The sequence below is a fragment of the Rutilus rutilus genome (assembly GCF_951802725.1).
Source record: "Rutilus rutilus genome assembly, chromosome: 6".
NCBI lineage: Eukaryota > Metazoa > Chordata > Actinopteri > Cypriniformes > Leuciscidae > Rutilus > Rutilus rutilus.
Window position 1 is genome coordinate 25,584,571 of NC_140214.1, and position 25,560 is coordinate 25,610,130.

The 25,560-nt window shown below is 37.7% G+C and overlaps 1 protein-coding gene across 2 annotated transcripts; it reads left to right on the plus strand.

Annotated features, from left to right (window-relative positions):
- The first annotated feature begins 326 nt into the window (after nucleotides 1–326).
- Nucleotides 327–25,408, plus strand: xrn1 (5'-3' exoribonuclease 1). Of its 2 annotated transcripts, none has more exons than XM_084410232.1 (42): nucleotides 327–546; nucleotides 1,555–1,787; nucleotides 2,762–2,859; nucleotides 3,154–3,263; nucleotides 3,338–3,448; nucleotides 3,555–3,640; nucleotides 3,719–3,806; nucleotides 4,012–4,180; nucleotides 4,272–4,339; nucleotides 5,831–5,965; nucleotides 6,740–6,809; nucleotides 7,089–7,194; nucleotides 7,307–7,396; nucleotides 8,681–8,837; nucleotides 8,918–9,037; nucleotides 9,127–9,296; nucleotides 10,318–10,435; nucleotides 10,543–10,638; nucleotides 10,762–10,862; nucleotides 10,970–11,101; nucleotides 11,618–11,780; nucleotides 12,160–12,273; nucleotides 12,359–12,457; nucleotides 12,620–12,735; nucleotides 13,315–13,461; nucleotides 13,545–13,634; nucleotides 13,736–13,871; nucleotides 13,962–14,018; nucleotides 14,495–14,627; nucleotides 14,708–14,777; nucleotides 17,516–17,711; nucleotides 18,024–18,119; nucleotides 18,207–18,299; nucleotides 19,980–20,069; nucleotides 20,256–20,333; nucleotides 20,909–21,040; nucleotides 21,138–21,279; nucleotides 21,419–21,591; nucleotides 22,103–22,216; nucleotides 22,386–22,485; nucleotides 22,582–22,739; nucleotides 23,894–25,408. In XM_084410232.1, the coding sequence occupies exons 1-42, from the start codon at nucleotides 472–474 to the stop codon at nucleotides 24,179–24,181; spliced, it is 5,118 nt and encodes a 1,705-aa protein (XP_084266358.1). In that variant the 5' UTR covers nucleotides 327–471; the 3' UTR covers nucleotides 24,182–25,408. The 2 variants fall into 2 exon arrangements, with proteins under 2 accessions (XP_084266358.1, XP_084266359.1); XM_084410233.1 differs by having other exon boundaries at nucleotides 334–546; nucleotides 18,027–18,119.
- Nucleotides 25,409–25,560: the final 152 nt, after the last annotated feature.

The window sequence follows — 25,560 nt, forward strand, 5'->3', positions numbered from 1 at the left end:
TAGACTAAAAAAATAGGTCAAGAGAGACGGAATGTTGTCGTGTCAAATGCATAGGTCAAATGGCCTCTGTTTTTCTCACATTGCATCACAGCCCTAGTGGTAGATTTAGTTTCTACCGGAAGGGTGTGCTGGTCGTAAAGTTCTTGTTTATTTTCTTACAGTTATTAAAACGAGTTATCTATTGCTGTATAATTTTAAAGTTCTTGTACATTTTCAGATGACATATATTGTGCTAGTTACATGACGTTTATCTAATCTAATATTATGTCTCTATTGTTTTATGAGTATAGGAACGGTGTTACAAGATGTTACATCATGCGAGTTTCCACACGGACGTTTTTATTGGCTGGACAGTAACAGCTCATACAGAAACAAAACCGTCTAGCAAAATCCGTCTATGAAATTCTGCGTACATTGGCTTCTGCATAGGTTTTCTTTTCATTATTGTTATTTGAAGAGTTACACGGGAGGATGGGAGTGCCTAAATTTTATCGATGGATATCGGAGCGGTATCCGTGTCTGAGTGAAGTTGTCAAGGAGCATCAGGTGAGCTAGTTTGGCTAAATATAACAGGCCGCATAACGTTAGACCATTCACAGCTGTGTGAACAGAAGATCAAACCTGGCACAAAAAACCTTAGTTTTACTTTTCCCTCCACCATAAATATGTTATGTGTAGAGGAAAATTTATCTTTATGTTTTATCGGCATTGTATCTATGATGTACACTATGATGGTTGTGTCTTTAAATCTAATGAGCTGTGCTGTTTAGGCTAACTAGACACCAATTTAAGGATCGTAGGCGCTTTCGAACGAGCTACAAATGCTAAACATTCAGCTAACGTTAGCTGTGATGAGGAGTTACAGGTGCAAGTGATTCAAGTACCATTACCCAGTCTGCAACATTTCTGGACCTTTTTCGGAACGCCCCTTTGAAACCCAAATTTGTTCCCTATTTTTGGCAGCTCAATAGGTTTTGAATCACAACCTGTATTCTGCTAGTTACTAACAGCAATTGTTTTGTAATTTAATGCATTAATAATTTTGCATTTAATGTGACTAACTTAATAAAATGATAGCGGATTTGGGGACTTGTGACTTATTGGACTGTGTACAGTATATATATATAAAATCTGTTATTTATATGCTATTGTACTAGTATTCATTTTCAAAATGTAGCATTTATTTTTAGTTTTCATTTTTGATATAATTTAATTTGTAATAATTTTGTTATGTGCTTTTGTAATTTTTATGTTTATTTTGTAATTTTATATAGGCTATAGCTTTAACAAATTAATTTTTACTTAAGTTTTTGTAAGTTTAGAAGTTTAACTTAATTCAACTTAGGTTCTTCATCTAATATTTATATTTTATTTCACTTATCGAAAAACAGTTTTTAGTTTTAGATTAACAATTGAATTTATTATCTATCTATCTATCTATCTATCTATCTATCTACTTAAAGCTATTTCTGAAATTACATTATATTGTTCATGACATTAGTCATGTTTTGTCAAGTTTACACCAGCCAAATCGTGTTCTCTCCCTCATCGCAGATCCCAGAGTTTGACAACCTTTATTTAGATATGAATGGGATCATCCACCAGTGTTCCCACCCCAATGATGAGGATGTACACTTCCGTATTTCTGAAGAAAAAATATTCGCTGACATATTTCACTACCTGGAGGTGCTCTTTCGCATCATTAAGCCCAGGAAAGTGTTCTTCATGGCCGTCGATGGAGTCGCACCCAGGGCCAAGATGAACCAGCAGCGTGGGAGAAGATTCAGGTACAGCAAAAGACCCGTACAGAGCATATTTGTATATTGAATATAGAAGGCTGCTTTTACGATTTTTATTTACGGTTTAGTGACTGGTTATATAAAAGCATTTTTATTCAAATTCTTTTTGCATTGCTTTTTACATAGATTGATACTAGTGTACAACTAACTGACTGCTAGTGCAGATAAAGTTTGGGATTAGTAAGATTTAAAGAAAAAAGAAAATAAATAAAAAGCAAGGATGCATTAAATTGATCATAAGCAAAGCATGTGAGCTTCGCTCAAAATTCCGCTCTATACCAATGCTCTCCGCTCAATAGCTCTCCGCCCAAGTGAAAGCTCCACTTGTAATGAATTTCTTGAATACATGTCTCAATACAGAAGGCCTATAGATAAGTTACATGATGTTAAACTGCAGAGCTTGTGCAAACATAATCCACATCGACATGATCAGATGCTTTCTTAAAGGGATAGTTCACCCAAAAATGAAAATTATCATTTAATCACCCTCATGTCGTTCAAAACCCGCTAGACTTTTGTTTATCTTCAAAACACAAATGAAGATTTTTTTTTTTATGATGTTCACTAGCAGTATACTGGTATTTCAAACTTATTTTACTTATTTCTCCACGCTCCCATTCAATTTCATCTTCTTCTTTCTTAACTTTGATGTTAACTGTGCATTTGTGTATAAGGTTCAATATTTGAACTCCATTATCTTAGACCTACTGATTATTTCACAGATTCTCGAACCAGCATATCACAAAGGGCATTTTGGGTCAAGTGAGTGGCCCAGAGTGGACTGAGCGAATATTACCGCTCCGCTCACATGCTCTGAAAGACCTTTATAATTTGAAAAAAGATTTCTATTTCAAATAAGTGTTGTTTATAAGCTATATTATAATAAGAAATGTTTCTTGAGCACAGACTCAGTGTGAAAAGAATAATATGAAAATGTAATAACTTTTGTCTGTGTTTTAAAGGTCAGCGAAAGAAGCCGAGGATAAAATCAAGAAGGCCTTGGAAAAGGGTGAAGTTTTGCCCACAGAGGCCAGATTTGACTCTAACTGCATCACTCCTGGTTCGTGTGCATTTTTATCACTCTCATGCTGTTGTCTTATACATATCTTTATCGCTCTCATGCTATTGTGTCTCATGCTAGTGATGTTATATAGCATTATTTGTCTATCATTGTACAGGATGATACATAAGAACCTTAAAGGGATCAAATCAAGAAGATTAAGATCTAAATTTTATGTTGTGTTGGGTTTGAAATATGGATTGGTTGGTCTGGTGTTTTGTTATGGGAGGTTCACTGGTGGGCCCTGATCTGTAATGTTCTGAGAGATCTGTTTCTCTTGCTTGACCACTGTAGGAACGGATTTCATGGCCAGGCTACAGGAACAGCTTAAATATTTTGTTCACAACAAACTGTCCACAGACAAATCATGGCAGGGAGTGAACGTGTATTTGTCTGGTCATGAGGTGAGTTACAAGACTCCAGAGCTTTGTGTCGTGTGTGTTTCTGTGAAGTTCTTCTGATTCCCGTTTCATCACAGACCCCTGGTGAAGGAGAGCACAAGATCATGGAGTTCATTCGCTCTGAGAGCTCCAAACCGAGTCATAACCCGAACACAAGACACTGCCTTTATGGTCTGGATGCTGACCTGGTGAGCACAGTTGTGTATAATAGAGAGAATTCAGCCATAATCGTAACGATTTTGTTTGTATTGATTTTAAGCTGTTTCTTTTTTTTTTTGCTCTCTTTTTTTGTAGATAATGCTTGGCTTGACCAGCCACGAGCCTCATTTTTCTCTCCTCAGAGAGGAGGTGCGCTTCGGAGGCAAAAAGGCACAAAAGAGGTATGTGTGGCATTATTTTCACTGTGTCAAGATGAAAGTTTATTGTGTTCCTTCATAATGTGTTTTTCTGGTCTGTAGGATAACAGCTCCTGAGGAGACAACTTTTCACTTGCTCCATCTCTCCCTTATGAGGGAATACATTGACTATGAGTTTTCAGAGCTCAGGGTGAGAATATATATATATATATATATATATATACAACTCCTTTAGCGTGACGAGCACAAATCATGCCAAAACAAAGCTAAATGATTATGACAAGTCATCATAAACAACATACTGCCTCAGTTGGCAAGCTGTCAAGTGTAATATCCTGTGAAAATGACCTGCATTACGCTGAATCATGTCATCATTTATCATGTATTTCCATCAGAATAAGATCTCGTTTGAGTATGACCTGGAGCGGATCATAGACGACTGGGTTCTGATGGGTTTCCTGGTGGGGAATGACTTCATCCCTCATCTTCCTCACTTGCACATCAATCACGATGCTCTGCCGCTGCTCTATCGAACTTACATCAGCGTGCTGCCCAGTCTGGGGGGTGAGTCAGTCCACCAGCCAATCACAGCGCATGTGACTTTGTTATGGTACTGTAATACTAAAATAGTGCTGATCATTGTCGTCTCCATCAGGCTACCTGAATGAAAACGGTCATCTCAACCTTACCCACTTTGAGAAGTACCTCGAGAAGTTGTCAGAGGTGAGTGTTTGGTATTTTTTCCACAAAAGTGTCAATGTATTATCAGTAATGCACACCCAGTATTATTTTCACAGTGCAAGAAAAGACAAGTATTCTTACTATACCATATGATACTATATTGTGCTGTGTATATATATGCTGTAATATGCTCTAATAGGGCTGTGCGAGATCACGGAATCACGGAGATCGTGATCTTTTATGTCCTTCTAATAGCGGGACTTTTATTTTGATTGCTCTGAGAACGGCAGCGCCTGAGAACACAACGCTCTGCCTCACATTCTCCGTCTTCATTAGTTATGGTCTCTGTTTAACGGATTTGTCTTACTGGAAAGATCTGTTAAACAAAGAAAGGAAACTGTATACGAAAGAGTATCATGGCGTTTGCTTTTAAATTATAAGTAACAGAAAGGCAAACACTATTAATACTTTCCCATTTACCGTCAGCATTCAGCAAATGTGCATTTATATAATTTACAAATCTTTGAAAATCTAATAAACATTTAGCCTAGTTTCACAAACCTTGCAGACTTAGTTGAATCCAGCTGTCAGATATTCTGAAGTGTGCATTTGTAACCTGCATGAACATGTTACTCGTTATTCATATTTTTTCAAACAATTTCTTTATTTGTGAAACATACTATAATATGATTATAAAATCAAGAAGTTATAGAAATCTATATGTAATTTGAAAATAATATTATTGCATTAAACAATCAGTTGTCAAAACAGTCATTAAACTAGTGGTCGATTGTTTTTTGTTTGATGCCGATATCTTAAAGCGCACGGTGGCCAATATATATATATATATATATATATATATATATATATATATATATATATATATATATATAAACAACAACAACAATAATACAAATACAAAAAAAACCAGCCATTTCAGTTTTATGAAATATCATTGAAAGTAATTTATATTTTATGTGTTGCCCACCCTCTATGTTGTGCTACACACTACCATACTGTGTTGTATTGTGTTTTACTACACTATACTTGCACTGTACTACACATATTCCACTCTGTTAGGGAACACGACTAGACCTCATAAAGATACTAATATGCTGAAAAGTTGAAGTTCAAAAAGTTTTTCAAAAAGAGAGAGTTTACTGAAGACAAAGTTCTCCACACTTCCAAAGGCCGTAGAAATGAGTAAGAGGATCCAACCTTGAACTACTTATAGGCATTATGGATAATCAGTTGACTTCATTTCTACAGGTTCTGATTGATTAGCAATTCAGATAATTCTAGCATCTTCTGTTCTTTATGCTAATGTGGACATTATCTTTGACACACTATGTTCTACATTTGTAAGTGACTAACGTGGGTCAGACCCTCAGATGCCAAATACAGACATCGCCTGCCACATTAACACCAGACCAGATGCATCAGATTTAAGAAAATATAAAAAAAAGAGGAGGGGATTGTAAATCCACCTCTTCAGCTCTTACTCCATGTCATTATCCTCTTCTCTGTTCTCAGTTTGATCGTGAGCACTTCAGTGAGGTGTTCGTGGATCTGAAGTGGTTTGAAAGTAAGGTGGGGAACAAATACCTGAACGAAGCAGCCGGGCTGGCAGCCGAGGAGGCTGATGTCAAAGCCTTGAAGAAGAGAAAGGTGAATATTAGCAGCATGCAGCAGCCTGACGGATGGCACACCCAAACACACTGCCATGGTGTTTAAAGTAACCTTGCAGTAGAATAATGTGCTGCTCTGCTGCATTTGTCCCATGAGTCAAATGCCGCTGTTTCTGCTTTCACCACTTTTGTCTCCTCATGAATGGGGCTTTAATGAATGAGTGCTGACTGCTCTTTTCGGGTTTATTGTGTAGCTCTCTAGCTGATCCTTCCTTAATAACCATTTTTAAGAAAATGAATATTTGTTAACCTTTTACTGTAAGGTTCTATTTGCTAACATAAGTTAAAGGGTTAGTTCACCCAAAAATGAAAATTCTGTCAGTAATTACTCACCCTCATGTTGTTCCAACCCCGTAAGACCTTAGTTCATCTTCGGAACACAAATTAAGATATTTTTGATTAAATCTGAGAGCAGTCTCACTTCTCCATAGGCTTCTAAAGGAATGAAACTTGCTGGCCCAGAAAAGTTATTAAAGAGATCGTTTATATAGTCCAAGTGACTACAGTGGCTCAATCTTAAGTTTATCAAGCGACGAGAATACTTTTTGTGCGCAAAAAAACAACAAAAATAACGACTTTATTCCACTATTAATTTCCTTCTCTCTGGGCCTCGAGTCTTTTCATGTTGTGTTTTAGCGCAGCGCGTCTGTGTTGTAATTTCACACAAGAAAGAATGTCATACAGGTTTGAACAAGATGAGGATAAGTGTCAGAATAATAACAGTGTCATTTCTGAGTGTTTCCTTTGTTTTTAGTCTTCAGATGACTCTCTCTGTCTTTCCGCTCTTGATGGAGTCAGAGAATCTCACAGCACTCCAGGAAGAGGTACACAAACCCACACCCCAGATTCATTACTCTTAAAAATTGGTCTAGACACTGGTTAGCGCTTTATTTTATAGTCCTGTGTATGGACTTACTATAAAACCTAGGTACTAATCCTGAACCCAAACTTGAACCTAACCTTAACTCATAGTAATTACCTTATATTCCTCAGTACTGTACTGTACTGTACAGTACTGTAAAAGGACGTGCAAGCAGACATTTAAACACATTTTAAAGCATTGAGCTTCTAAATAAGGCTTAATATTTCCCACAATGCACTAGAAGGCACAGAGGAGGATGGTGAGGATGATGACATGTTTGAAACAGAGTTTCGACAGTATAAGCGCACCTACTACATGACCAAGATGGGTGTTGAAGTCGTCTCAGAGTGAGTCTCCATTCATTTTAAGTTTGGATAGGATGGAAGATGTATGATTTCTCTGTGCATTTGAAAATGGACGGTTCTGAAAAGTCTAATTTTCTCTGTGTTAATCTTGCAGTGAGTTTTTGGCCAATCAGGCTAAATGTTACGTGGAGGGAATCCAGTGGATCTTGCATTACTACTACCATGGAGTTCAGTCTTGGAGCTGGTGAGCTAAGAGAGAGTGAAAAAATGTAGTGAGTCGTGCTTAAAAGTAGTGCTGCACGATTTAGGTAATAAATCTTAATAGCAATTTTTTCCCCTGATAAATAATGGGATTTAAAATGCGATAATAAAAAAAAAAAAACAAGGAATAAATCAAAATAATCCAGGTTTATATATATATATATACACACACACACACACACACACACACACACACACACACACACACACACACACACACACACACACACATATATATATATATAGCTATAAAATAAAAATAATCAATAATTACAGCAACAATAATAATTATTCTTTTTTATAATTACTATTACTTAATAATAAATATACAAATTACTAAAACCAATATTTTAATAATTTTCTGTAAAATAAAAACTTTAAGAGAAATAATATAATAATAATTATTTTATTTTACTTTACAACTGTAAAATTACTATACTAATATTTATTCATTCTTATCTTAATATTTAAACGTGAAACCATCAAACCTTTATTTTGACAGAAAACCGCAGGGAGCCCTTTAAAGCTTCTCTTTTGATAAGTGCTTCTCATTACAAGTTTGGGAAGATGATGGGTGCATGTTGTGTTTCCAGTGTTATAAATGACCCATACTCAGAGATGAGTTTTTGTGGAGCAGAATTTACTGTAAACTGAACTGTTCTGAGACGCTGCAAACCCCGATAGTGATAAGGACATTATAAGGATAATTAGCTAATGAGCTGAATAATTCACAGCCTTTGCAATTTAACAATCGCACAAAGCCATATTGCGATTTCAATTTTATTTAGAATCTAAATTTTAGATTAATCATACAGTCCTACTTAAAAGTATTAGGGAACATGTATTCATGTCGGCATGAAACGGAAAAGTCTATTCAGATAGTCTATTATTTCCTGTTGTGATGTATATCCCAATGAAACGGCTTCCTGAACAAGAAAAAATGTAGGGGGGGGGGCTTGATTTTGTCCATTGGGAATTGATTGGATGGTTGTGGTTTGCTATTGGTGGATCTTTAATGTGAGTGACAGGTTGTCTCGCCCTCACACCAGTAAACACATCATCAGAGAAGAGAAGAGATGACGCTGCACGAGGGAGAGAAAGTTATTCTGATTAAAGATTATGAGGGAGGGCACATGAATTGTAAAAAAAAGTGTGCATGAATAAATCATTTATTATAAATACTGCAATATTCCATAAAAAAAGAGAGTGGTCAATTTTGATCTGTTGGCTTTAAAGGGAACTTAGTGCTCCTCTCGTATCTCTACAGGTATTATCCGTACCACTACGCTCCCTTCCTTTCTGATGTGAGAAACATCTCTAGTCTCAAGTTGACCTTTGATCTGGCCAAACCCTTCATGCCATTTGAGCAGCTCTTGGCCGTCCTGCCATCAGCCAGCAAAGACCTTCTTCCACAGGGTTACCAGGTGACACACACTTCACGTCCTCGTCACATTCATGTTTGTTTGAAACTTATCGTCATTCACTGACAGTATGTCCTTCACAGCATCTGATGACATCACTGAGCTCACCCATTGTTGAGTATTACCCACAAGACTTCAAAACGGACCTGAATGGCAAACAGCAGGAGTGGGAGGCCGTGGTGCTCATCCCGTTTATCGACGAGGTGCTTTAAACATCTGCATTCTCTGTGTATATTGCCATAACATCTGTGCTGTAAGTGCACTTTCATGATATGCATGTGTTTGCGTTCAGAAATGCTTATTAGCTGCTATGGAGCCCTACACTGATAAACTGACTCCATCGGAGAAAGCCAGGAACAGACATACTGAGTGTGCCGTCTACTGCTTTGATAAAGAGCTGGACTATGCCTACAGCTCCTCTCTGCCACAACTCTTCCCCAACATTGTTCACTGCCATGTCAGGTATGTCCTGTCGCCCACTCTGATGTTGAATCTGCAAGCCGAGGTTACACGCTTTTGTATTTGTGCTTTACACTTGACACTTTATTTTTACCATATTCTATTTATCATTTCTAATTATTATTTATTTATTTATTTATTATTACTGATAATAATAGTAATAAATGATGCATTCATTTTAGTATGGCACACTATTGTATTTACATTTACTCTTTTAACTTTACAATTAACAGATCAATTCTAGTTATTTATTTTGTAAATAATAATAATAAGCTATGCATTTAAATGTGATGTCACTTTTTTACACTTGATACTTTATAATTAACATACATTTTAATTATCATTATTTATTATTATGTCACCCTTTTGAATTAATTTACGTTTGAACATTTTCAAATTAATAGATACATTCTGATTATTTCTATTTATTATTTGTTAGATTCTATTGATTATTTTTGATGATGTTGATAATAATACTTATAATAAAATTATGCATTCTTTTTAAAATGGTGTTGCACTTGTATTTACATTTACACTTTACAATTAACAGATACATTCTAATTATTATTTATTATTACTGATAATAATAATAATAATAAAAACAGTCATGATCATTGCGTTCATTTTGATATGTCACATTATTGTACTGTATATACATTAAACTTTACAATTAACAGATAAATTCTAATTATTTGTAGTTATTTATTTTGTTAATAATAATACCTCATGCCTTCATTTTATTTGGTTTCACACTTTTGTATTTACATTTATACTTTACACAGTACAATTAACAAAATAAATAAATAATTCCTAATTAGTTTTTTTTATCATTGTTAATAATTGTAATAAAAATAATATAAATATTATTATTATTATTATTATTAATAATAATAATAAATGCATTACTAGTATTTTACTCCAGTTAAGACATCCGCTTCACATCAATTCACTCTTAACAATGTCGACACTTGACATATTTATTTGTTATCTTTTGGAAATCTCATCCACTGTGTTTGTGTTTTAGGCAAACACCAATCCCGATGAATGCTTGGCGTGTACCTCTGGATCACGTAGGGCGCAGGATTGACAGAGGAGCGCTTTACTTCTGCGGCTTCCCCACCTTACAGCACATCCGTCATAAAGTAAACAACCCTCAACCCCTCTGTCTGCAGCACTTATTATCCCAATAAGGGGATCATTGTCATGTCATCACAGGATTAATGCAGATGTCCTGCTGTATTTCTCACAGTTTTATAAGAAGAAGAGTGGAGTTTTGGTGTTTCAACAAAGCAGCAGAGGAGAGAACATGATTCTGGAGATTTTGGCCTGTCAGGAGATGGAGCAGGTGGGCAGTTTTTCCCCTCAGATGCCTTGTGTCGGACTGTCTCAGACACTGAACTACACTTTAAAGTTCTGTTATTTCATGGTTATGGTAATGTGGTAATATGTGTGTTTTTCTTTATTGCAGGTGGAAGATGTTTCAGCACTGGTTCTTGGAAAGTCTTTGTTTGTGAACTGGCCCCATTTGATGGAAGCTCGAGTTGTAGCTGTTTCAGATGGAGAAACAAAGTAAGTTTGTTTGTTTGTTGTGTTGATATTTCAAGATTATATGCTGTCAGATAAAGCTAACTCAAACTCTCCAAGTCTGTTAAGAGTGCGTCCCTCTTGGTCTGCAGGTTTTTTTTAGATGAACCCTCAGGATCACAGGTGTTGTATCTGGAGAACACTGTACCGCCTACTAAAGTGACCCATCTGACTGATAAAGAGCAGAAGGAGTGGGTCAAAGAAGTGCAAGGCCTCACAGAGCAGTATGCTGCCCCTTTTATTTTCATTATTTCTCATTTGTAATGAGTTTATTAACAAGAATATTGCGTAAGTAATGAAACTGATTCATTCATTGATCATATGATGTACATACTGGACACAGAAATGGCAATTGCCAAATCGTAAGAGATTAGCTGGCTGATATGTGACTTCCAGGTGTGAGCTTTTTATCAGTCTACCCAGAAACAAAGTATGGCACTGGAGAAGTTCTATACTCATCAGTGGATTTGCCCAAGTTAATTTGATTTAGATATTTGAAAGATGCACAGATTTTAGTTTGAGACTCTTAGTAGTAAGTAAACTAGATATCCATACAAAAATATCCATATAATAGGCAAAAGTCTGTCTCTGATAACTATACTGTATAAACTAATATTTTTCAGTAACAATATTAGCTTTGCATGTTCAGAGTCTTAGAAACATTAGCATTTTTTGAATTCTGTCAGGTTGAGCGTGAATGTGGTGTCCATCTGTAAAATATCTCTGTGTCTGGTTTACAGCTTCGGCAGACGTAAAGGCATTATGATCAAAGAGACTGAGGTGGTGGTTTACGTCCAGCTGCTGACAGGCAGGAAGTATGTCATTGGTCAGAACGGAACGGTCCATCTGGAGAAGCAGTTTGCAAAACAGGTCCTGCCCTTTCCATACCAGACCATTGTGAAGGTAAATATTCACACCAGCCCAAAAATATACAGTATATACACTAGTCAAAAGTTTGGAGTAATTAAGATTTTTTGTTTTTTATTAATTCTTATACTCACCAATTCACCAATAGTTAAATAGAATTCATTTGATTAAAAAAAAATAATAAAAAAATTTGTACAAACGGTAATATTGCGAAATATATAAAAATTCCCAATTATTCAGCTTTGCCATGACAGAATTAAATTAAATTTTTACAAATATTACAATTGAAAACAGGTATTTTTAATTATAATAACATTTCACAATTTTACTGTAAATTTGATCAAATAAATGCAGCCTTTGTGATCTCTAATGGCCTCTGATAGTATCTGTCTTGATGGGTTTTTTTGCACTCTAGGATATCAAAACCTTTGATTCGTCATTGGCGCGCTTCAAAACACTGGAGGAGCTGTTTCCCCTTGGAACCGCTGTCTTTATGGTTGGAAATCCATATTACGGTGCAATGGGAGATGTAAGTACAGTTCCTTTTGTGCTCTCCAGTCCAGACTATCTCCAGTAGTTAAATGCCAGTAATGAAGGATGTTTTGTTTGCTTAGGTGCAAGATTCTAGTGATGTCATCAGTGAGGGACGAGTCAGAGTGGTCTTTTCTGTACCATGTGAACCTCAACTGGATGCCTTAATACAGAACCAGCATGTAAGTCTTGAGTCTGTAAAGCTTCCCCACTCTCCACTCTACTCTCTGACTGAATCGTGTTGTTCTTTAGTTTATTTATATATTTAACACTGTACCTTTGGTCTAGGTCTTCGTACTGCTTTTATTTTCAGATTTTACCAATAGTCTTTTGTTTTCATTCAGAAATACTCGGTGAAGTACTGTCCCGGGTATGTGCTCGCCTCTCGCCTTGGTATCACCAGCTACCTCGTCTCAAGGTTCTCCGGTAGCATCTTCATCGGACGAGGATCCAAAAAAAAGTCAGTGGAATTCAGGTTTTGAAAAACAGTGCATACTTGGTAGTTTATATGTTATTTATTTCATAATACAGGGCTTTGCAAAAGTATCCAAATCTTTAACCAATTATAGATCCTAGGTTTACATTTAATATCTGCGTTATTTGTCAAGCAATTTTAGTTAATCAAAGCATCTGGGATTAGTTATCCATTAGATACATGCACACGCACACACACACAACATTTTTGACATTTAATTTGTGCAGCTCATTTCCCTTATTATTACATAGATGACCACTGATTTAATAACGCTGTTAAATGTAATCTTTAGCAGATCTCAAAATGAATATACATTTTTCACACTCTATAATATATCAATGTATGGTGTCTATATTGAGTTGCAGCATTTAAAAGGATTTTGGTTTTTAGTGTTTTATTATTTATTTCGACAATAGCATACAATTACAAAATCTGTCATTTTATTGGTTATCGATCACAATTTTAATATCCATCCACAGAATTGTATTTTCATTATTTAATTAACAATATAATACAATTTAGTCTAAAAATGAATGGCTTTTGAATGAATTTTGCACTTTTCAGTCCTCATGGAGAGCAGAAAGTCAATGTGGGCCTTAATCTCAAGTTCAACAAGAAGAACGAGGAAGTTCCTGGCTATACCAAGAGGACAGAGAAGGAGTGGCTGTACTCTGCTGCTGTAGAAGATCTCTTGGCTGAATACTTAGAGAGGTGTGTATGCGTATTTGAGGCCATGTGTGTGTGTGCCTGTGGTTGCATCTGTTTGAATACAATTTCTTGTCTTTGTCTCTCAGATTTTCAGAGGTGTTTGACTTCATAGCACGAAACAGTCACGATGACGTCTTTTACGAAGATGACATCTGGTCTGGAGCGGATGAGAATGGGTGGGGTTTTAATCTGTTTTAGACAAGCAGTAGTACTTACATTTTCAGAATGCCGGACTTGGTGGTGACTGTTTATCATTTGTGATTCTTTGAATGAAAAGGGCTGAGAAGATCCAGGAGATCCAGGGCTGGTTGAAAACCCATCCGGTCAGCTCCACCTCCCGTGCGTCATGTGATCTGCAGATCCTGGACGGTGGCATTGTGGAGAAGATTGAGGAGGAGCTGGAGAAAACGAAGGTGAGGATCACATACAGACCTCTAGAACCTCAACAATCACTGTTGTTGTTCCTGTTCTCATGTTGTTGTGTTGATTTCTCTGGGTGACAGGCAAAGAAGATGAACAAGAAAGTGCGGGTCACCGTGAAGCCCCATCTGCTTTTTAGGGTATGTGTGTCACTGTATACATGTTTGATAAATGTGACACGTGCATGATGGCTGTATACATGTATGACGTATGTGGCATCAATGTTATGTATATGACACAAATTTCATTAAAATCAAACATTGAAGTATATTATTATTAGCATGAACTGCAACAATATAGCAGTTTGTGCCTAAAATAGCTTATAGTGAATAAGGTAATATATGTATGTGTGTGTATTTTGTGTGTACCTATTTAACCATATTTTGGGGACAAAATTTACCCAGAAGTGAGGTAAACCTGACAAAACCTCCCAAAACTTCCTTTTGAAGACTTGTTTGTAGAAAAAAAACAGAAAACTGAACTTTTTTTTTTTAGGTGTGGATTAGGATTAGGTAATCATAGTATGTATAACTAGCTGTATATAAAAACAATAGACCTCTATGGAATGTCCACATTTAGATAATATACAAGTAAGTGTGTGTGTGTGTGTGTACAGCCTCTGGAGCAGCAGTTCGGTGTTATTCCAGATCCTGATGCAGAGTATCATCTGTTTGACCGTGTGGTCAATGTGAGAGAGAGCTTCTCTGTTCCACTCGGCCTTCGGGGAACTGTCATTGGTATCAAAGGAGGTAAAAGCCAACACAAACTTTCTGGCATCCTTCTGCATTTGGTTTTTGTTCTTCATTCTTTCTTTTTCCTGGTCCATCAGCTGAACGCGAGGCTGAAGTTCTATATGAAGTGCTGTTTGATGAGGAGTTTGCTGGAGGACTCACTGTCAGGTACAGAAGCTCTGAATGGACAATGCAAATTTGGAAATATTCTTTATATAATGCATACACATAAGCCGCTTTCCGACCGGAGGAACCTTTTCACAGTTCCTAGAACTATTGGCTAAAGTACCCGGATGTCGGCGTGTTCGCACCGCAGGAACTAGGAACGATTTTAGTTCTAGGAACTCCATTTGGAGGAACTAATTTAGGTCCTACTTCAGAGTAGGGTCTAAACCAGCACTATAGGAACTACCCGTGACGTTAGTGTACACTGATTGACCGAACGCACGCGGAACACCAGCACCCGCCATTTTTAAAACAGCTAGAATGTAAACACACAGATTATAGCCTTTATATTTACTCCAGAAACTAACTATACAAACATGGAAAACAGTGATAGATGGGCCTCCAAACCTTTATGCTGAAGAGAAAATCCAACGCAACTTTGAGGGGACCAAGCCAAACATGATTAAATGTTTATCTGCCCAGCTAGCAACACTGGACATCAACCACACGGCATAGGCTAATAACCTTTTTTTAATATACTGTCTACTTTCTATAACAGTTCTATCTAATAACATATTAATCAGTACTGTTAGACAGATCGCTAACTAATAAACACAGAGAATGCGAGCATTGTTTGCTCTGGCGTTCTCAGCGCTGCCAAAATAAAGGTCCGTCGCGCCGTCAAAATAAAAGTCACCGTGCTTGCGTCACGCCCTTACCCCTCCTACCAGTTCCTATGGCCACTTGGCCAGTGCGAACGCAAACAGCAAAACTGAGTTTGGGGGAGAGTAGTTCATAGAACTGTTTAGAAGTGGACAGTTCCTAGAACTAAGTTCCTGTAACTACTTGGTCGGAAAGCGGCTATTGTCTACTGCTCAAAAGTTTTGGGTTAGTAAAAAAGTGTTTTTATTCAGGGTTGCCACATTAATTTGTTCAAAAGTAACAGTAAAGTTAAATAAATGCTTTTGTTTTAAATGCTCTATCATCAAAGACTTCTGAAAAACGTATCACGGTTTCCACAAAACATAATAAGCAGCTATTAAACTGCTGGAGACTAGAGTAATGGCTGCTGAAAACGGTACTGTAGGAAAGTGATTGTACTGAATCATAGACACCTGGTATAAATGGGCGTTTTGGTCGCTCAGATCACAAGTGGACGACGCTAAATACAGGTGTAAACTGGGTGTAAAACATTTTGAAATTAACCACTTTTAACCACTTCCAGAGGTAGCCGAAACCGCATTAGACCGGATTGCTTTCGTAGTGTAAACGCTCATGTGATCGAATGCCTACTCTCCGCCTACTGACCTAATGTGTAAACATTATGGGAAGCGCGCTAGTGTTGTAGCAAATTCAAAGTCCTCAAATCGGGTCTCAAAGAAATCTCTCAAGAGTCGAAGCTCCAGGTCTCAGAAGAATTAACTTTATTGACAAGCAACAAAGTGAGATGCCAACTGGCCATCTGGGCATCTGACTTGCAATGGTCAGGCTTCAGGTTTTATACCTTTTTCTTATCACTAGGTAGCCAATCAGCTATCTTTTTCTTTTTTTGCTCCGCCTCGAGATCTCGTTACCGTTAGAATCATTTTTCCTGGAGACATCTTTTTATTGGTGAGAAAATCTTTGGCCACACCCATTTTAAAAAATATCTCAGGTAACATGACTCTCTGCACCTGCAGTGTTCTAGTGCCATCCATCATTTTTAATTAACATGTTTTTAGTACCATCTTATCAACCACCTATACACATCTTCTCTCTGAGCTTGTTAGGTACTTTTCCATCCTCACAGACCCTTTGACCTGATTTAACCTGGTTTGACCTGATTTAACCTGGTTTGACCTGATTTAACCTGGTTTTGACCTGATTTAACCTGGTTTAACCTGATTTAACCTGGTTTCTGTCTGAGACACAGCAATACAGACTTTTACATGAGGCAAAGGAAAATCTCCAACACTGGCCAGACAGGATATTAACTTTGTTGGCTTTTTGGTTGGAAAACTTGCCAAGCAAAATGTTCTCTCACCATGCCCTCACAGCATTCGATGTGGTCTGGTGGCTGTCAAATGAAACAAAAGCTGCTCCTCTGTGTTTTTCGGTTGTCTACGGGGACGTTCATATGTAAATTACGCAAGCTTATTTTGTCCATTAGATCGAAAGATCTGAAAAAATCCATACATGTACCCACCCATAGACCCTCTCCTCGAAGAAATCAGGACAGAAGTGGTTGAAAGTGGACAAAAGAGACAGATTAAAACACCAGGTGTAAACAGGAATGTGTCTTCCTCGTCTACTTCTGATCTGATTGACCAAAACGCATTTTAATACCAGATGTAAACGGAGCCAAAGGCAAGTAATTTCACTCGGCGACCATCTTTGAAACGACTCTCGGGCAGCTATTTCAGTCATGCAAGTACAGCTTTTTGAATGGAGAAACATCAAATTCTCCAAAGCTGAATAAATTTCACATTTGAAATCGGCAAAGAAATCTGACAGCAACTTGTTTCTAAATTTTGTTTCTAAATGCTCAAATGATGACAAAAAAATGCATTTTTCAGGCTGAACCAGCCAATACGCAAATGCATTCATAAGCACGCATCTCAGAAAGGCAGCTGCAGTGACACAATGACTACCGATTGGCTCTTTTATTCCGCAGTATTGCGTGTTGCACTTTCTCCCATTTATAGTAATATGAGCTCTGTCTTTGTACATCTAAATACTGAATGTGTGTGCTCTGTGTGTAGGTGTTCTCCTGGACGTGGCTATCGACTGCCCCCCAGTGCCTTAATCAACCTGAGTCATGGCAACAGGAAGGAGCAGGGCTCACACAAACTCACGGCCATCGTCAAACCCCAGCCCTCGTCCTCATCTCATGTCACACACAAGAGTCAGCTGGGCGGCCTTAATCACTCGCCACGCTCACCGTTTATACCTACGCAGGTACTGGCCAAACATCTATCTCTCATAAGCAGGCCCTCGTTGAATCTCTGCTAGCGAATAGGCCACTCCAGACTAACTAATAGATTTTTAATGGGTGAAGATCTTACTTTATGCTCCTTGTGCCCGAGTCCAATATCTCTGAAGCATGGTTTTAACTCCTCTAGGTTTTAATATTAAGGTGTAATTATATTAAAGTCATTAGAAAGTAGAAGTAAAAATCTGTGCAGTGCCAACAGGTTCCTCTTCAATAATGCAAAGAGAAGTATGTTGTTCAAGTGAGGACAGTCTGACTGTTGAATTTCCTATCGACAGCAGCAGAATGGCCGACAAAGTTTCAATCTCAGGACTGACTCTCAGGGCAACAGAAACTCTCCTCACAAAGGCCTAAACCAGAAAAACCAACACAAGGTATGAAGGGTGTGAGGTTAAAAGGGCTTTCTGCTCTGGGGATTGTCCGTAATGCATTATAACATCGTTGCTTGTGTGTTCCTGTAGGGATCTGGTAATGAGAAGGAGTTCAGTAATGTATGGCAGTCTCTTCAGAGTTCAGGAATGCCCCAGAAACCACCAGCTCACTGGCAAAATAATGTAAGTACTCTCTCTCTTACTCTGTGTGCATGTTTGTGATCAGTGTTATCGTTAACTAAAACTAAAAAACATTTACGTTACTTCAAATAAATTAACAGAAATAAAATAGAATACAGAAAAACATAAACTTGTTCGCACCAGAGGAACCTTTTCATAGTTCCTAGAACTAATGATGGAAGTTTTCTCTTTTTGGCATGTTCGCACCGCAGGAACTGGGAACGATTTTAGTAACAGTAACCCGCCTTTTGGGAGGACTAAATTAGCTCCTACTTCAGATAAGGGTCTAACCCAGCACAATAGGAACTACCAGTGAAATAAGTGTGCACTGAATGGCCGAACGCATGCAAAACACCAGCACCTGCCTTTAAAATAAATTAAGATTTAGAGATTATACAGATTATAGCCCATTTACTATACAGATTATAGCCCATTTACTCCACAAACTGACTCTACGAACATGGAAAACAGTGATAGATGGACCTCTCAACCTTTACGCTGAGGGGACTGTCGTAGATTTTTCCCTAAACCTAAGTCCTATCTCATCTGACCTAAGTCTACCGGGGACGTCTTCAATCGACGCGAACCCTAACCTCTCCAATCGACGATCCCCCTGGGCCGTCTCCAATCGACAATCCCTAACATCTCCAATCGAAGCTTAATATATAGTCTACCTAACTAACTTGCTTCCCTAACTAGCTTACTTCCTGCGCAGGAATAATCGACCTTAGACCTTAGCAAATGTCCTTTAAATGCTTTAATCACGGCCGGAGGATCTCTCGAGCAGTTCTCAGAGAATCTCCCCCAAGAAGAAGCAAGCCCGGAGGATCTCAGACAAATTCCATTGAGAATCCCACCAGCTAAAAGAATACAACCGTTTTTATAGAATAAGGAGGTATGGCAAAAATGTCATGCTGCATTACATAATTTCCCCACAATTTGATTGGTTTTCATAGACAAACCCTTCTGTTACCAGGTAAAGCAAACTTTATTTTAATGATTACTTCATTGTTAATCACAAGGTTCAAATTTAGTCATCTGTCTAGTTTCAATTCCTATATTTGTTATTTTTACACTCACACAACCAAAGTCAAAGGGGTATGGCAAAAATACAACATCCAAAAACACAGGACAGAGCGTTTTAGTACATTGTTTCAAAGTGTTATCATGTTAGGCCTGAAAATGAAAGTAAGGTTAGATGTTAGAGACATGGTTAGTTTGATATACAGTTTACTATTTTATCTATTAAAAATCCACCACAGGACCAACCGAAACACGATTGTGAATTTCTGCTCAGCTAGCGACATTGGGCATCAACCACACGGCAAACGCTAATACTTTTTCATATACTCTCTTCTTTCTTTGTATAACAGTATCTAATAACGTATAAGACTGTTAAACAGATCATAAATGAATGGAGAATAGGAGCACTGTGTGCTCAGGCTCTGGCGTTCTAAGCGGCAAAATAAAAGTCACAACAACAATCGCGGCTTACGTCACTTCAGAGTTCCTACTGATGGTGTGAATGCAACCAGGAAAATGGCCCTTGGGGAACATTCAGTTCTCGGGGAACCACACTGGTGGCTAGTTCCTATGACTAAGTTCCTATAACTACCCGGTGTGAAAGCCCCTGTTGTTTGTTATATATGATGCATGACGTTTACCTGGTGTTATTTGTGACAGGATGGGAAAAGCTGTGGACCAGTGCCACATCAGCACCAGCTAGAGGGACAAAATAAACAGAGCCAAGGCAGCGACCCGTCCAACAAACTTGTATGTTTGCATATTTCATACACAACACGCTGTATAATTCAGCTGTCAAGCACCATCATCTGGTCACTGTCACTAGTTACACAATATAGTCTTTTACAGTTCACCTTTATACAGTATATTTTATTCTGATGTCAGTTTTTCTTTCTAAATGAAGTGTAAGTCTAAATAAGTGTATTAATTTTGCAGGCCTCAGGTGGCAGTATTAGACTCCTGAAGAGAAATGAGGATCTGAATACAGCTCTCGTACAGGGCCCTTCAAATAAGGTACCGTCATTTGTGGTTTCTGAGTGGAATGTTGAAGGGATAGATAGTTTAGTCAAAATAGTCATACAGGCCTGAGGATGAGTATATGACAGTGTTTTTTCTGTCCATTCAATGGAAGTCAATGGGGTCCAACATTCTTCAAAATATCATCTTCCGTGTTTTGCAGAAGAAAAATTAGTACAGATTTGGGACATGAGGGTGAATAAATAGTGAAAGAATTTCCACTTTTGGCCCGGGTGAACTATTACTTTAATGACCTTGTATACTGGATTGAAAAATCTGAAATATATTGTAAATCAAAAAGCCACCAAGACCCAACTCCATTATCCGTTCTTGACTGCCCATTCAACTCGGATCTAAATTAAACCAACTGCTTGACTGACGATTACTGCCACGACCATCTAAAATAAATACATATTCCTCTCTCACACTATGAGTCATGCAACAGTGATTATCCTGCATATCAGTTGTGCCATGCCGGCCTAATATTGCAGACTGTGAAACGAATATGAAGCATTTACGTTTCTGTGTATTTCATTAGCTATGATAAATGTAATTAATTTATTTGTTTACAGGCACCTACTGAGTTTGAGGAGCTTTTAGCCAATCTAAAGGTCTCAAAGGATCCTGAGCCCACCCAGCACCATCTGCCTAAAGAGCCCAAGAACCAATCAGGAGAGCCTCTTTCACCACAGTCTTTTGCCATGGTGCGCAGTCCATGTTTCTCACATCACTATTTTGGGGAATTCTTCTGCAAAAAAGTTTATTTAATGTTTTAAAATGTTTTTTCTTTTCTTTGAGCAGAAGGGAACTCTGGTATTGAAAGAAATGTTGAAAATTGACAGCTCTGGAACCAGCTCTGCCCCTGATGCCACTTCTGATGGCCAGAATTCAGCAAACCCCAACAGCCAACTGCAGAGCAAGAGACGCTCCAGCAAAAAACTAGGTACTGCATGTGTCCAATCAGAACGAGAATCAATCTCTAAGATTTTGGGCTGTGGAACTGTAATTCAGTAACTAGATGCTTAATTCTTATACTTTGAGATATGCACAGGGAATAATTGCGGGCATTCTCTGTCCCTTAGCTGCTCGGATAAACACTCCTCAGGCTGACGCCCCAGCTCTGACTGCGGCTCCTCTTCCTCCTCCTCCGGCTGGACAGCCGCCCCTCCTGCCCAGCATGGCCACTGAGCTCGGGCGTGCATGCATGGGGCTTGGGATGGGACCGCCAGAGTTTGCCTTCCTCCGCAACAGACAGGTTAGTCCATCTCACAAACTTCACCCACATCTGTCTAGTCTTAAGGATTGTGTCTTCAAGTAGCACAGGGATTCATGAAATGAGGTTAAACTCAAATAGAGAAAGAATGAGAAAGATTTAGAGAAATTTGCAATATAGATTAAATTATAATAAGTGTGCTGTTTACGGATTAAGAAACAAAAGAACATTAAAATAGATCTGCAAAAAAAAGAAAGCCAATCATAATTCAGTTATATTTTTAATTTAGATAGATCTTTACAATAACTAACCATAAATTTGGAGAAATTATAATAAAAAATACCTAAGCCATATATTTTCATAATTGACATAAAACAATGGGGTCTGATTCACTAATAATTGCTTATATTATTTGTATTTATACCCACTGGAGAACTTCAGAAAACATCAGTCTGAAGGCCTGTTTACACAAAGATGAATGTTCAGTGCAAAAATTTGATGCGATTCAAGTTAGTGAACCTCCCATCTCGTTTGCTCTTTTTCTTGTTCTTAGAGTCTGACAGTGTGTCAGGTGAAGCTGTCTAATGGTCTGCTGGTTCACGGTCCACAGTGTCAGTATGAAACTGAAGCCAAAGAGAAAGCTGCTCTCTTTGCCCTTCAACGATTGGTAAATGTCACTGTCAATTGTCTCATCAAATTAGCTCATCAAAACATTTAAGAATTCAATATATGATAGTACTACATGTCTTTTCTTATGGTGTGATCAAGTATATGCTTCATGAGCAGGTGCCTCATGGAATACAGTATTCATTTTAAGCGCTTGTCGGTCTTTGCAGAACTCGTTGGGTTCATTCCCACTGCCTCCTCCCATATTCCCTGGAGTCCAGCAGATGAGGCCTCTCGGGCCTCATCCCTCCATGTTTGGTCAGCCAGCAGGTCTGAGTCATTGCATTGTTGGTTTTCTGCTAAATCCTGTTCTTTTAATGCAGATGTCCTTGCATTTACACTTGTTCTGATGTATTATTTACACAGGTAGTCTTCTGATCCCCCCACAAGGGTTTGGACCTCTTCATTGGGGAATGCAGTTTCCTCACCAAGGGCAGCCGTTCTATGGAGGTACTTTTCCTGGAGCACGGGCCCCTGTGCCATCAGCAGCCAGTGGATCCCACAACCAGTTTGTTCCCCTTCAGGTGAGGTCTTCTTAATAGCGTTGTCAAAAACAAGAGATTTTTTTCATACATCTTGATTCTGAATATTTGAACATTAATAAAAGCTGCGCTTTCTCTTCTCTCTGTCATCAAGTTGACTCGCATTGCAGTTTAATTCATTTTAATTAAATGATTTATACAGTTTGTTGCACACTGTGTTTGTAAGCCTGTTGTCACAGACCCTTAAAGTTCTCTGCAGTTTTCTGACAAAATAAAAGCTTGAGGGTTTAACTCTTGCAAGTGAAGAAATTAAGTCAAAAATATTGTAATTTTACTACTCTAAAATAATTAGGTTGCACTTTATTTTACAGTCCTGTTCCCCATGTACTTCCTATGTACTTATTATAGTTGTTACAATAACTAGGTACTAGCCTTGAACCTACCCCTAAACCTGACCTTAACCCATGTAGTTACCTTTATTACCTGTAGTATTTTACTTTGCAGTTGTATTATAATAGTAATATATTTCTTTCTTCTTGTTTTTATTATTATTATTATGTAATCCACCTCAGAGCTAATCCGTTTCAGTTGATTAGGAAATACTGTTCAAATCTGTATTCTGACAGAATAATTTCTACCTGCACACCATCTCTTGTCCATCAAATGAAAGTCATGTGGTTCGACCAAAAATCATGTGGTGCAACCAGCATGCAAAGAAAAAAAAAAACACGTAAAACCTTGATATTTTCAGAGGCTTTACCTTGACACATATGAAGTTGTTTGATCTCTTTTTAGTCTGGGTTCAGGTTATAAAATGTCATGTGGTGAAACAACCCAAACAATTAAATTTATATTTCTGAACGAATAATTCCTAATATTTGTTAAAAGTTCCCATTTACCTTAAACCGTTTTTTATAATCGTATCAAGATCAAGTTCAAGTTCAAGTTACTTTATTTGTACCCGGAGGTAGATTTTGTTTGCAGTAGAGTCCTCATACATGCATATGGAAAAACAAAGGAGCACATATCACACATCATTCAACTTAACAAAAATAACATTTAAAATAAAAATGTATATATAAATATATAAATAAAACTAACATGAATACAAAGAGTATCATGGACACACTTATTTGTCATTGACCCCTTTTACCCTCATATACCACTTTAGCTATAACTTGCCATTGTGTCTTTAGGTGACCAAGAAGCGAGTTTCAGGCAGAACCAAGAACCAAGAGGCAAAGCAAGTGTCAGGCAGCTCAGCCTATGCTGGTCAGACCCCGGGCGGTGGACCGGCTGCTTCTGCCTCAGTGACCTCATCTGCCCCCAAGACCCCCCCACCCATCAGCACCCATGAGCCTGCAGATAAGCCCACACCCAAGACGCCCAGGCAGAACGCCAATCCTCACACGCCTGGCTCGGCCTCCAAGCGGAAACACAGGAAACTGGCAGTCAACTTCGAAGCTGCTAAAGTGACAGACTGAAAACATTTACACACACTCTCCGTCTCTCTCGATCACAGTTAGAGGAGAAAGAGCGATATGAAACCAGACATTTCATAGCAAAAACAAGATGCAGTTGTCAGTATTCATGGTGAGACAATTTTATTTGTCGCTGGCACCAAATTAGTTTTGTATTTGTTTTAGTTGGCATGTTTTGAGTGGAGGAAGTGGTGGAAAACATTTTATTGGTATTGATTAACTGCACCAAAATGATCATAGAATCATGAAAGGGGTTTTACATTTACCTCAGCTTTTTTTCTTTCTTTCTTTTCCCTGTTGTATTTTGACCCAATTTCAGATCTTCAAGCTTTTATCATGTTCACTGGTTACTTTCTGATGCTGGATTTTAATATTCAAAGTGCAATAATTAGTTTTGTAGGCGGGACATTATGCACAAGGAAGGAATAGAATGTGGCAAAATTGCCGCAATACACCATCTGTACTGATATTTAAGTTTTTTTTCTATATTACATCGTTGTGCAGTCCAGCATGGGAGGCTAGATAATGTTATCTTCTTTCGGTGTAACTCAGAAAGCAGTAAAACTATCTGACTGAACCCTTGGAGCTAGTTTCAGGGGTTCAAAATAAGCCCTGTACTAAGCTAAAGATTTGACGGAAGCACTAAAGCAGGTCTTAAAACCAGCCCATTATGTTCACCCAGCCAGGAAGCACACTGATTCAAGCAAATGTAATATCTGTGGTTTATTGTGTGTACATATTAGACTAAATGTGGTCAGGCAGGGGGCGCAAACTTAAACACAATTGCCTTTCTAATAAGATGTTGCTTGAATTGTCTTTTCAGATAGATTGTGGACATTGGTTTTATTTTTGTATTAGCCTACCTTTATTTCCTGGGGAGATGTTTAAGTTCTATGATTTTAAAATGAATTTTGTGTATTTAGATCTATGGATTTTATATGCACCATTTTACAAAAGGGATAAATAACAATTGTTGATATTTCTCTTTGGAACTTTGCTGGCACCTTTTGTTTTCATCTTCTTTGCATATTTGTATCCTACCAGATCTCTTTTGTCTGAGTTTTAAAATGTTAAAAGTATGTAAGTAAAACCTTTTATTTTTAATGACATTTGAGTTGATTATTTAATGACTTAAAATCAGAATGACAAAAAAAAAAAATAGTGCACCTCCTAACAGGGGTGTGTGCTGTAAATAGACATTTTGTTATCATAATAAACATTTTGCTATCATATTGCCTCTGATATTGTGATAATTATGGTTTCTCAGTGGTGTTTTTTTATCATTTTAAAATTGCAATTGCTTTCTTGGCTTATAAAGCTGTTCAGTCATGGCAAATTATTAACAAGTTTAAGCAGCTTGTTAGAAAAAAAACACTGCAGCT